The sequence below is a fragment of the Geotrypetes seraphini genome, chromosome 1, assembly GCF_902459505.1.
Source record: "Geotrypetes seraphini chromosome 1, aGeoSer1.1, whole genome shotgun sequence".
Taxonomy (NCBI): Eukaryota; Metazoa; Chordata; class Amphibia; order Gymnophiona; family Dermophiidae; genus Geotrypetes; species Geotrypetes seraphini.
In genome coordinates, this window is record NC_047084.1 from 392,424,142 (window position 1) to 392,437,730 (window position 13,589).

General features: G+C 44.2%; 1 protein-coding gene across 6 annotated transcripts in view; it reads right to left on the reverse strand.

Annotated features, from left to right (window-relative positions):
- The window catches only part of LOC117347070 (oocyte zinc finger protein XlCOF7.1-like), a 271,337-nt gene that overhangs the window by 205,114 nt on the left and 52,634 nt on the right, over nucleotides 1–13,589 (reverse strand). For 2 of the 6 annotated variants that reach the window (XM_033917479.1, XM_033917420.1), the window contains exon 2: nucleotides 899–1,020. The exons of the other annotated variants lie outside the window; for them this stretch is intronic. In XM_033917479.1, the coding sequence (XP_033773370.1) occupies nucleotides 899–916 (18 nt within the window). In that variant the 5' untranslated portion in view covers nucleotides 917–1,020. The remainder of the gene's footprint in view (nucleotides 1–898; nucleotides 1,021–13,589) is intronic. 6 annotated transcript variants of the gene reach the window in all.

Consider the following 13,589-nt stretch of genomic DNA (forward strand, 5'->3'; position numbering starts at 1 on the left):
ACAATTATTCATAAGCATAAGAAATCATAAAATATTCCCAGCCCCCCACCCCACCCTGGATGTATATGAAAAGGGAAAAAAATTAATATTCTATGCAGTAATTTCAATCTTTACAGTATCTTGTTAATGGCTCCCAAATAACCTGAAATTTCTTAAAATTCCCCTGCTACATGGCAATTACCCTTTCCATTTTGAATATGCGACACAAAGATTTCCACCAAAAGCTATAATTCAACCTGTCCCAATTTTTCCAATTATTCGTAATCTGTTGTATGGCAACCCCTGTCATAATAAGTAGAAGCTTATTTTAATTAGAGGATATTTGGCTCTTAGCCCTCATTGACATGCCAAACAATACGGTATCATAGGATAATGCCACCAGATTATCTAACAAACTATTTATTTGACCCCCATATAGATTTCCAAAAGGCAAATATCAATGGACAATAGAATAACAAATGATCTAATGTCCTGGCTTCAAGATTAGATTTAGAGCTATCTACCTTCTGTAAACGAACCGGGGTCCAAAATGCTCTATGTAACAGAAAAAACCAAGTTTGTCTCATAGATGCAGACACTGTACATCTCATCCTCCAAGCCCAAATACGTGGCCATTGAGATGCAATAATTTGATGCTTGATCTCAATGCTCCAAATGTACCAAAGACCAGTCTCTGGTTTCTTATTTTAAAATCCAGATATTAATTTATACCACTGAGTGGCCTGATGTCCCAGGAAGTCCACCTGAAAGCATAAGAGCGGCACACTATACTGATTACTGAGGTTTTTCCATTCAGGGAACCCAACCTGAATGGCCTTCCTCAACTGCAATCATCTATAATTTTGTGATTTATTAACACCTAATTTGTGTTGCAATTGTGAAAAATCAAGCAGCTTACCATCTGAAATGATATCATTCAAAGTACGTATACCCGCCTTCATCCAATACTTCCAGATGACCTTAAATTCACCAATTTGAATGTTGGAGATCAGCCATAGGTCTGATGAGTTGATTTATGAACTGAAATAGATGTTATGTTTAAATGTGTTTATTCATTTTCATCGTGCATAAAACAACAACCACCACAGTAAAACAATACAAAATACAGATATATTCGCACAATATCCAAAATACCCCTCCCAACCCCCCACCTCCCAACAAAAACCCCAACAGAAAATCCCTGGTGAGAAGAAAGTGCAAAAAAAGAAATAAAACTGCTATTATGAGTTCAAAAGTCTATTCCGAGCCATCGAGGTAAGGGTCATCCAAAAACGCTCCCAAATCACTGTAAATCTGCGCCCCGATCCCGAGTCAATATCAAGGAAATGTCTACGTTCCAAGGAGGCCTGGGTGATCATCTATGATTTCCATTGACTGTAAGTCGGGGCCTCACAAGCCAGCCACTGCAGTAGGATAGCCTTTTTACCAAGTAATATAGCTCTAGCCAAAAAGGCTGAAAGGCCTTTAGGTTTTGGAGATACGACATCATAGAAACCAAAAAGCGCTCTTGGGGTCGGGGACCACCTCCGACCCCAAAGAGCTGAAATATAAGAGCCCAATCGATGCCAGAACTGGAGAACATCAGGACAATACCAAAACATATGGCCCAAGGAGGCATTCACTTGAGAACATTTAGGGCAGTGATGACTCTGAGAAATGCCCATCCTGTAAGCTCGTATAGGAGAGATGTAGAGGCGAAGGATAAACTTCAATTGCAGTTCCCAGTGCTGAATATTGGTTGACAATTTGCTCAAAGTTTTGACAACCTGCTGTATCTGACAAGAAGTTAAAGTACATTGTAAATCCTCAGCCCAGGTTTCTGCTAAAATTGCAAAGTTGTGGCCAGGTTGACTGTCACGGAGCCCACATGATGGAAACGAAGTGGAATTAGTTGTTGTGCAGATAAACTGAACATTTTAGAAAGAGTCTCATAACAGATGGTCGTCAAATGATTACCAGGCAAGGATCGTATATAATGACGTACCTGAAAGTATGCAAAAAAGTCAATTGCAGGAAGTCCAAATGTATGTTGCAAGGAAGCAAAAGACGCTATTTGCCCCTCTTCTGTATACAATTGAAAAATATAACATAACCCCAAAGAGGCCCATCGCTGAAAGGACACAGAATGAATACTCGGTAAAAAATCTCCATTCCCCCGAATAGGGAGGAAGGGAGAAATCCTTGGGGACATGTGTAGGCATTTGCAGGAGCAAAAATTGGATATTGTGCCACCACTAGACGGAGGGCCGGGGCCGTCACATGTAACACATAACTGATATATTAAGGAGCCACCAAAGATAGTTCCAAAGGAGTGGCAGAAAAATAAGATGTACCCCTAAACCACTCATTAATATGCCTCATTTGACAGGCCATTGCATACCATTGAATATTCAAAAGACCATAACCCCCCCGTTCTCTAGGTAGGCACATCTTAGAAAAAGTCAGACGTGGCCGTTTGCCACCCCAAACAAACCTCTGTATCCCTCTAATAAGTTGAACCTTAGTAGCATGGGACAATAAAAGGGGGAGAACTTGAAATCGATAGAGCCATTTTGGAAATACCACCATATTGTACAGAGCCACTCTATCTGCCACTGATAAGGGAAAAGCCTGCCAAGTTTGAAACATATGCAAAGTGTCCCCCAAAAGTGATGTCACATTACAATCATATAAAGTGGAAAGATCACGGGGTAACCACACTCCAAGATATTTAATGGAGGTCTGGGCCCAAGCAAAGGGGAAATCACCCACCCAGGTATCTTGTATAGTGGAGGAAAAAGCCAAAACTGTAGATTTTTGATAGTTAAGGGCAAAGCCGGAGTAAAAATGAAACTCCTCTAAAGAATGGTGTAAATGAGTAATAGAATGCCATGGCTGAGTCAATGTAAAAATTAAATCATCTGCAAAAGCCAAAACTTTGATCGTCTGAGACGGAAACGGGACTCCCACTACATCCGGATCTTTAGATACAGTTCGTAAAAATGGCTCCAAATAGAGCAGAAAAAGGAGCGGGGATAAGGGACAACCCTGCCGGGTGCCCCTGCCAATAGAAAAGGCTTCCGTTATGGTATCATTAACTAACAATTGGGCCATCGGTATACAAGGTTTGAACCGCTCGAGCATACCAGCCCTCGATACCTAAATAATCCATTACCCCAAACAAATAACCCCAGTCCACCTGATCAAAAGCTCGGGCGGCATCTAAACTGGCCAACAACATGGGTGTCTGCTCTGATTGAGTATGAGCCATAGCTAGAAGCACCCGGCGGACATTATGTACTGCCTGCCTTCCTTTCACAAAACCCACCTGAGCCGGACTTATAATCCTGGGAAGCAGGAGAGCAAGTCTATCCGCCAAAATTTTTGCTAGAATTTTAATATCAACGTTAAGGAGGGAGATGGGGCGATAAGCCTCAGGGGAAGTAGAGTCCTTACCCGGCTTTAAATTAAGTGTGATAAGGGCCTCATTGGCACCCGCCGGAAAACTGCCCTCCGCGATAACCTGAGTATAATAATCCCGTAAAGGATGACCAATCTGCGAGGATAACAATTTGTAAAATTCGGCTGTGAAGCCGTCGGGTCCGGGGGCAGAATAGTTCCTCTGAAGCTGTATCGCCCTCTGCAATTCCCTAAGGGTCAGGGGGGCATTAAGAAGTTCCACATCCGACCCAGTTAATTGAGGAAGACCGGAATCCTCCAAATAATCCCTCAAAAGGCCCCCCTTCTCGATCTCTTCGTTCATAAAAATCCCGAAAATAATCTGAAAATATTTTGGCAATCTTATCCGTTTTATGTCGTAATGTCCCTGCAGCGTCCCGTAAACCGAAAATAAAGCGGGAGCCTCTCGCGCGTTTAGTCAGGTTGGCTAATAATTTCCCTGAACGATTACCGTAACAGTGGAATTAAAATCGCTGATAAAATAACATCTTCAACGTACGTTCATGTATATAAGAATTAAGTGTCGTCTCTACAGATAATAAATTCTCTTTCGCCGCCAGAGTAGGATTAGTCGAATAGTGTCGTTTCGCAGTGGCCAAATCTCGCTCCAAACGTAAAATTCCCCGGGACAATCAACGATTTCTCGCTATAACGTAAGCAATACATTCCCCTCCCAAAACCACTTTAGCCGTGTTCCAAAACAATTCAGGCTCAGATAAATGTTGACTATTAAATTCCAAAAAATTTTTCCACTTTTCCAATAAAAATTTTTGAAAATGGGCATCAGAGAACAAATACCTCGGAAAGCGCCACCGGGAGGGGCCTCGGATATTGAAGCCAACATTAACCTCCACCCAGATCAAAAAATGATCTGAAATAGCCGATGGGCCTATAGTAGCTGCATCAATATGAAGAAAAGATGATCTAGTAACAAGTATATAATCTATTCTAGAAAACATACCATGGGCCCAAGATCTATGGGTATAATCACGTTCCGAGGTGTGAAGTAGGCGCCAAGGATCAACCAAATCTAAAGTTGTACACAAATATGGAATACCCCGCCTGCTAGACTCCACCGGAGGCACTCCCGGATTAGATCTGTCAATTCTCTGATCAAGTACTTGATTATAATCCCCTACAAGATATAAGGAGTCAGCCACGTGTTCCGATAGCAATTTAGCAATGTGTTCAAAAAAAGGAGTGATCATATACATTTGGTGCATATAAATTGAGCAAATAGAAGGAATAGGTACCCACAGTTAGAAAGAGCAAGATAAATCGTCCCTGAGGGTCTTGTTCCACCAAACGTACCTGACATGGCAAAGATCTGTGGATCAAGATCACCACCCCAGCTTTTTTCTGAGGTGACGAAGCCGCGTAAACGGCCCCTACCCAAGATTTTTTCAATTTAGCGTGTTCGCTATCCATCAAACGTGTTTCTTGTAGACACGCAATATCCGCTTTATGATGTTTAAGTTGTCTGAAATAGGTGTTAAATTATTCACACATTTTAAGGTTTTCCATGTTTCTACTAGGATTCTATTATCCTTAAATAATCTAGGCATCTTAATACTTAACACATAACATCCTCAATGGTGACATGAGTTGCCATTCCAACCATAACCAGTCTGGGAGATTTTCCATGAGCTCAGGGAGGATCCAGTACATACCCTGACGCATAATGTAGGCTTGATGGTACCTATAAAAGTTGAGAAAATTTACCCCACCCTCTGCAATTGGTTTTTGTAGAGATACCATGGCAATACTTGCTGCTTTCCCCAGCCAAATAAATTTTGTCAGAATACTATTTAATTTCTTATAAAAGGACCCCTGAAAAAATAACGGTAACAAACCACAGGCAAAATCATCATCTTAACTGTTTGGACTCTCCCCCACCAAGACAGATGTAATGGTTCCAATGCTAACACATTTCTGTGACCTTCAGCAATAAAGATTTTTCATTTACTTTCATAGTTTCTTCCAGGGTACTTTTTATCCAAATACCTAAATATTTTATACCCTCTTCCTTCCAAAGAAAGGGGAATGTATCAAATAATCCTTTTGTACAATATACATTTAGTGGAAGAACCTCTGATTTGCTCCAGTTTATTTTGTAACCAGAGAATTTTCCAAATCTATCAATCATATCCAGTAAATACGGAATGGTGGTTTCGGGATTCCTCAAATGAAACAATGTCATCTGCATAAGCAGAGATCTTGTATTCCTGACCTGTATAAGGAATACCCTGTATGGCATAACTATTAATAAACATCAAGTACCAGACTTACATGACACATGAGGGAAGAGGGGGAGAAATACAATTGGTATAGGATAGAAAACGGTTAAGGAGCAAACGAAAGGGATGGGGAACATTGCGACTTGCTTCTTATTGGTTAATTGACTAAAGGGAGATTAGAAGAGAGCATTAAATGTTAAGTGCATCCCTGAATAAATGGCTCTTAAGTAGTCCTTTGAAGCGGTTTAGATTGTTTTCCTCTCTGACAGGGGTAGGGAAAGTGTTCCAAAGTTGAGGGGCATCCACTGAAAAATGTCATGTCTTTTGGTGCCTATTATTCTCAGAGAGGGAATGGTGAGCAATCTACGGTCGAAAGATCTAAGTAGGCAGGACGGCTCATATGGAATCAGGTATTTGCCATCTGTTAGTCAACCTGTTTCTTATCCAATTCACCACTAACTTCTGCCCACAGCTTATTCAGGAACCTATGTTTAGAGCAGAAACTTAAGAGCTTTCTTGAGTGTGTGTGTTTACAGTCTCACATGTGCCTGTAAAACTCTATTCTCAACCTAATTTACAATTACTCTGTTAATTAAGCAAACAGAGAAAAGATCCTCAAGTACCAAGAAATACAGTATGAGACCAAGAATGTGACGCAAAAGGAGAGAAATATTTCCCATCATTTTGGGGTGCCTTAGGCCTGATTGAAAGGAATTTTCACACACATTTGGATAAATTGTACTGTAGTTTAGAGGGTATATTTATTTATTACTTACCATATATAAATGGTTTCTTTTGATGGAATCCGCACTGATCCTATCGTCTTGTTGTAGAATAGAGGAATCAAACTCAGGCCCGTGGGCCAAATCTGGCCCACAGTGTAATTAAATTTGGCCCGCAAGAAAATACCATTTCTATTCCTTCCTTCCCTTCAGCCCATTGTCCATCATCTCTTCCCGCTTCTTCTAGCGTCTTCTGGCTTCCTCGTCTCATCTTCAAATTACAGCAGCCTGCAGAGGATATCCAGTGCTGTAGTGATCCTAGCAGGCTGCTATTGGCCTCCACAACACATTCCCTCTGCCACAGTCCCATATGCCAGAGGAGGGGCGGGTCTGCAGCAGAGGGGGAACGTGCTGTGGAGCATGATGGCCGCCTGCTAGGACCACTATAGCACCGGATATCCTCTGCAGGCTCTGATGTAGAAATACACGGAGGGAGGGAAGGGGGATCCAAGGAGACATGCATATGCCGGACTGAGGTAGGAGGGGAGGGGAAGAAATAATGGGCCTAAAAACAGAAGAGAGGGAGAGAGATATGGTGGACAATGGGATGAAGGGAAGGAAGGAACAGAAAAGGAGAGAAGTTGGACACAAGGGATGGTGTGGCGGGATAGAGATACTGGATAGGAGGGAAGTTGGGATGAGAAAGGGAAAGATGGTGGACCCTGGGGTGGTGGGGAAGGAGAGAGAAATGCTGAATGAAAGGGTAGTTGAGAAAAGGAGGGATGGTGGGGTCCATCGCTGTAGCTGCAGGGATGGAGATGAAAAAAAGGAAAGATGTCAGACCTCCAGGGGAGGGAAGGGAAAAAGAAGGGGAGGACAGAGATGGAAGATGGATGATTAGAAAACAACAAATGGGCAGAAGACCCTGGCAAGCGAGTTATCAGAAGACAAACAGAAACCAGAGCCTGTGATCAACGTGATTTAAATAATGACCAGACAACAAAAGGTAGAAAAAAATAATTTTATTTTCTATTTTGGGATTACAATGTGTCAGATTTGAAATGTGTATCCTGTCAGAGCTGGTTTTAGATAGCAAGTGTGAACTAGGACCTAAAAGAGAAGAAAAGTCTTGTATTTATTTTGTTTATACCACATAGAGAATGACACGGTGGCGGTTTACCCGCGGCTACCGAGTTTAGCCGCGGGTAACCCGCCATAACGGGGAAAGAAAACTAGCAGTCACTGCGGGGACGGGGACATGGCCATTCACCGCCCCGTGGAGCGGTGAATGGTCTTGTCTCCGCAGTGAGGCATCAAGGATCGCGCGGTCCCCGCAGCCTCCACCTGCCCAATCGATCGTTTAATCAGCTTCCTCTCTCCACCTCACCTTAGTTTGCAGGCTTTCTTTTTCGGCGACCCGCACGCTTTCAAAGAGCCGCGCACGCGTGACTGCTCAGTATTCAATCTTCTGCTCTGACGCAACCGGAAACAGGAAGTTGCAGCACAGCAGAAGATTGAACTCTGAGCAGCCGCACGTGCGCGGCTCTTTGATAGCATGCGGGTCGCCGAAAAAGAAAGCCGGCAAACTAAGGCCAGGTGGAGGGAGAGAGCTGGCTAAACGTTGCGATCGGGCGGGTGGGCGCGTGTTCCGTAGCCAGATCTTCCCACTCTCTTTGCTGCCCACTCTAGTAAAACAACCAAACTTCAGAGACAGCCTTCTATTGAACTCCCCAGTGCTGCCGACGCTGTGGCCAATAAGAAGACCCTGTTTGAGACAGGCGATGCCGCTCCTCTTTCCGGTTCTAAAGCTACACCCTGTAAGGTAAAGCTACTGTTTATTTCCTCTTATGCACACCCTCATACACCAAGATTACATCCAGGACCAGCAGAAGGGTATCGGACACCCTTCCTCCCATACTAGCGCTCTGCAATAGGGCAACGTGCAAAGAGACTGTTAGTAGTCCGAAAGGCACATCTCCACTCCCCAAAGAATCTACAGGAAATGCCCGAGCAGCTCAATGAGCCCACTGGAAGAGTAGCCCAGGAGGACAGAAGTCATAATGCAAGCACATCCTATTCTCCCACTAATCTTCCTTGTGACCCAGGCAGGACACTTTATTTATTATTTAGATTTATATCCTGTCCTCTCCAGAGAGCTCAGAAGGGGTTACAGGTTAGCATTCAGTGTCACAATATCACATTATATAGGGTTACAGTTAAGGTAGAAAAAAAATTATATTTATTTATTTATTGCTTTAGGATAAAGTAGTATATTAGTTGTGTTGATAAAAATTTATAAACAAAGTCCTGCCAGCTGAACATCTCTTTCTCTAGTTCAACAGCCAGAACTTTGATTTATAAGAAAGGAATAATCTAAATATTGCAGTACTAAGGCTTATATGGATGCTGCAGGGACGGTGACGGGGCGGTGAATGGGATGGCAGTGGCGGTGACGGGGCGGTGCAGAGGATGGTGGGCCGGAGATGGTGCAGTGACAGGGACAGATTTTTTCCCCGTGTCATTCTCTAATACCACAGAGCCGGTGTGGGATTGGAGAAATTGCAACCCTATAGTTCTACTAAGACTAACCCCCTCTTTTACGAAACTGCGCTAGCAGTTTGTAGTGCAGAGAGCCACGCTGAATGGCCCGCGCTGCTCCTAACTCTCATAGGAACTCTATGAGCATTGGAAGCAGTGCGGGCCATTCAGCGCAGCTCCCCGCACTAGAAACTGTTATCGCAGTTTCGTAAAAGGAGGCTTAAATATCTTTAAAAATTTGGCCTGTGTTTTAGATTTTGGCCTCTTATGTGATTGAGTTTGACACCCCTGTTGTTGAATATAAGACTATTTGTTTTTGTAAAATGCCTAAACATCTTATGAACTCCAGAAGGAAGCTCTCTGGCACAATTCAAATACTACGGCTAGAGTCAATGGTAAATTTAAGAGAATGAAATCAGACTCCACATACAATGTGTGTTATGAGTGAGGTTTATTACTGTTATTCTATCTGCAAAACTAACCCATTTGGAGACATTGCCCCTGTGAAACAAACCATCACTGACTTATTACTGCTAGAAGATGTAAGGTTAATGGGGAAATAATTTAAATGTGTAAATCTTCAATCTTTACCCCATAAAGACCTGGGGAAAAAATCTAGATAAGTTAATTTTTTAATGTTATATTTTATATATAATGTACTGTGTTTTGTGGTGTAAATTCACTGTGTTTGTACAGCTCTTACCTCTTATTGTAAACCGCACTGAACCATGAGGTATTGTGATATATAAATAAATTTATTATTCATTATTTTGGCCAACGCAGGAACTATAGTATCTGGACAGATAACTGGGAAATATTTGCTTTAGCTAACATTCTATTTATCTTGGGGTCTGCAATCAGTTTGAAAACTGAGTAGTCTGTACAGGTGTCTCAGCTTTCATTGGTAATGAGTAGTTAGTGAAGAATTTCCATACCTGGTAATCCAGGCTGGTATTGTGATGTCACAATGCTTCATTATGCACAAGAGAAACAGTAGATAAAATATAGTAGCTGGATGAATAAAGGAAAACCAAAAAGACCAACATGTATAAAAAGTCTTTAATAAAAATAAACAATAAAGGCAACAATATAGATTTCCAATGTGGTACAAAACCAATATGGGCAAGGAGGACCCAACACGGTCCATGTTTTGTAACTATGCTAGCTGTAGTAGCTGTCGGGATCTGGCACTTTTTTTATTTCCAGTATCGTAGTCCTGCACTGTTCAGAATGCAGGCAGTGTGAATGAAGGTAGCATGCTCCTCTGCTACTGCTTCCTGTCCCTGCATAGGCGGGAACCAGTAGCAGAGAGAAAGCTTCCAGGCTGCCGAAGGCCTGAAGCGTGTAGGACTGCAGCACTGGAAATAAAACGTGCCAAATTCCGACTGGGGAACGGGGGGAGGGGGGATATAATCTGCACAGGCTCCACAGGCTCCAGCAGAGATTGTGGAAGGCTGCCATTGGCTCATGGACCTTGCAATGAAGACCACTACACTAGACCACTAGGGATGTTAAAATGTAGGCTTAGGGAGGGTTCTCTGGGTCCCTACTGCCGCAGCACTACCATAGAATGGTCTACTGCTACTGTGGTAATACCAGGCAAAATTGGCAACTCTTTTCTGTTACCGCAGTAACCACTGCAATGTCATTCTCTACTGCAGAGTGACTGCTGATTGTCTCACCTGTGTCTGTCTGCTAGGTCTGAGGGAATAGGCTGCCTGCGTAAGGACTACTGTTGCTGGGTGTGTCTGGGACAGCAAGGCCAGGATTCTATATAGGATGCCTGGGCAGGGCATCTTATACAGAACTGGGCCTAGTCCCACCCAAAATAAACCCAAATCTGTAACCGACGCCCATGTTACAGACGCCAGTTACAGAACCGGCTTACTGTAGATGCAGCCGCTATACATCGCAGCAAGGGATCTCCTTATGATTGCAGCAGGAGGGAGCCCAACCCCTCCTGCCCGATGACCGTCCACCCTTTCCCGAAGATCACCGGCAGGAGGGTGCCCAATCCCTCCTGCTGGACCCTCCCCAAAGAACCCCCCTCCCTGAACCCCCAGTACCGGGAAAGATGGTTAGAGGTGCTAATAAAGGACTGCATCATTGAGCACCTTAACAGACATGATCTGATGAGGGCCAGCCAGGATGGCTTCAGCAGAAGAAGATCTTGCTTGACGAACTTGCTGCACTTCTTTGAGGAAGTAAACAGACAGATAGACAAGGGTGACCCGGTCGACATTGTATATCTGGATTTTCAGAAGGCTTTCGACAAGGTTCTGCATGAACGACTACTTTGAAAAATTGCGAGCCATGGAATCGAGGGTGAAATTCTCATGTGGATTAAAAACTGGCTGGCGGATAGGAAACAAAGAGTGGGAGTAAATGGACAATACTCGGACTGGAAAAGCGTCATCAGTGGAGTGCTGCAGGGTTCGGCGCTTGGACCCGTACTCTTCAACATATTTATAAATGATCTGGAAATTGGTATGACGAGTTAGGCGATTAAATTTGCAGACGATACAAAGTTATTCAGAGTAGTGAAGACGCAGGGTGATTGCGAATATCTGCAATGTGACATAAACATGTTCGAGAAATAGGCCGCGACATTGCAGATGAGGTTCAATGTGGATAAGTGTAAGGTGATGCATGACAGTAACAAAAATCTTATACATGAATACAGGATGTCTGGGGCGGTACTTGGAGAGACCCCCCCAGGAAAGACACTTGGGAGTACTGGTCGACAAGTCGATGAAGCTGTCTGTGCAATGAGCGGTGGCGGCAAAAAGGGTGAACAGAATGCTAAGAATGATTAAGAAGGAGATCACGAACAGATCGGAGAAGGTTATCATGCCGCTATATTGGACCATGTTACGCCCTCACCTGGACTACTGCGTCTAGCATTGGTCACCGTACATGAAGAAGAAGGACATGGTACTACTCGAAAGGTTCCAGAGAAGAGTGGCTAAAATGGTAAAGGGGCTGGATGAGTTGCTGTACAGTGAGAGATTAGAGAAACTGGGCCTCTTCTCCCTTGAAAAGAGGAGACTGAGAGGGGACATGATAGAAACATTCAAGTGAGCTCAGTGAGCCCGGGGGTTTCCGAGGAGGGGGGTGGGGGATTTCATTGGGGTCTGGGCACCCTCCTGCTGCGATCATCGGAGGGGGGGCCTACTGGCAGGAGGGGTTGGGCACCCTCCTGCCAATGATCACTGGGAGCGAGTGGGGGGTCTTTTGGCAGGAGGGATAGGGCATCCCTCCTGCCTCATTTGTTTAGGGGGAGGGGGGAGACTGGCAGCTGCTATACTAATCGCGGCAGGGAGATCCCTTGCTGCGATTAAGTATAGCGTCCGTGTCTACTTACAATATAGGCCAGCATTTTACTGGCCTACATTGTAAGTGTCTCCCGCTCTACTAGAGAGACGTATAGGGCTGCCTAGGTTCACCTAAGGCAAGTTTAGGGGGGCTTGCGGGCCTTCCTAGGCTCCCGGAGGCGCCTTCAATACAGGCGGCCTGCCTGGGGAGCATTTTTTTAAAGAAACGTGTGTCCCGATTGGCTGATTAAACAGCTGTAGGATTCCTACAGCTGTCTACAATTGGGACGCAGTTTACAGAATCCAGGGCCAAGTGTTTGGGTCTAGTCTATATAGGGAGAGGAGCACTATGTCATTTAAACACACAGTGGTGGTAGTTAAGATAGTGGGCTGCATCTGTGGTGGTCTATGATGTACTTCAATGCATTGGTGGAGGTGGGAGCTAAGCTGTAGACAGAGGAGAGTAGTCAGGGAGGTCCCTGCAGGAGATATCCCAGCATGAGGGTCCTCAGGGATCTGTATTCGCTTCCTGAACTTCACTGATTAGGAATGCCTTGAGAGATACGGTTTTGACAGGGCAATCATAAAGGATCTCTGAGCAGCTCACACCCCTCCTATAGGCCTACACCTACAAGAATAGCCACATCCCCATCCACCTCAAGGTCATTGTTTCCCTTCCATTCCTGGCCACTGGGAGCTAGCAGTCAGTCCTAGCAGCCAACAAAGGACTCACCCAGCTGGCCATCTCCAATTGCCTCACCCAGTTCTTCCAAGCCTTCCTCACCCACATCTAGGATTATATCACCTTCCCAAGTATCTCCCAGGCCCTACAAAACACTGTGGGTGAGCTCTATGCCATAGTCTACTTCTCAGTCACAGGCATCAACTGCATACATGTCACACTAAGACTCCCCCAGGTGGACGAGGCTACCTACAGAAACAGGTTGCTCAATATGCAAGTTGTGTGCAGTGCCCAGGGGGAGATAGTGGATGTGTGTGCCAGGTACCCAGGATCAACACATGATGCCTATGTCCTCTAGTACTCTGGTATTCACACCAAAATGACTCAAGGGGCGATCACTGGTGTTTAGCTTCTAGGTAAGCACCACAGGAACATACCAACCCATGTGATTGTAGCCTACAGAAATGTATTGTCTAGCAAATGAGAAAGTTGCTGTAAACAATATTTGCAATAGAAAAGAACATGCCTGCAAGGTCAGTGTGACCTCGGTGAGCATGTTGTCCACTTCGTTCTATTGCTGACAGAGGTGAAATCAATAGCATGTGATGAGTTAAGTCATTGTTGCTAAAGAAAGTACTAATGAAATAAAATTAATAGG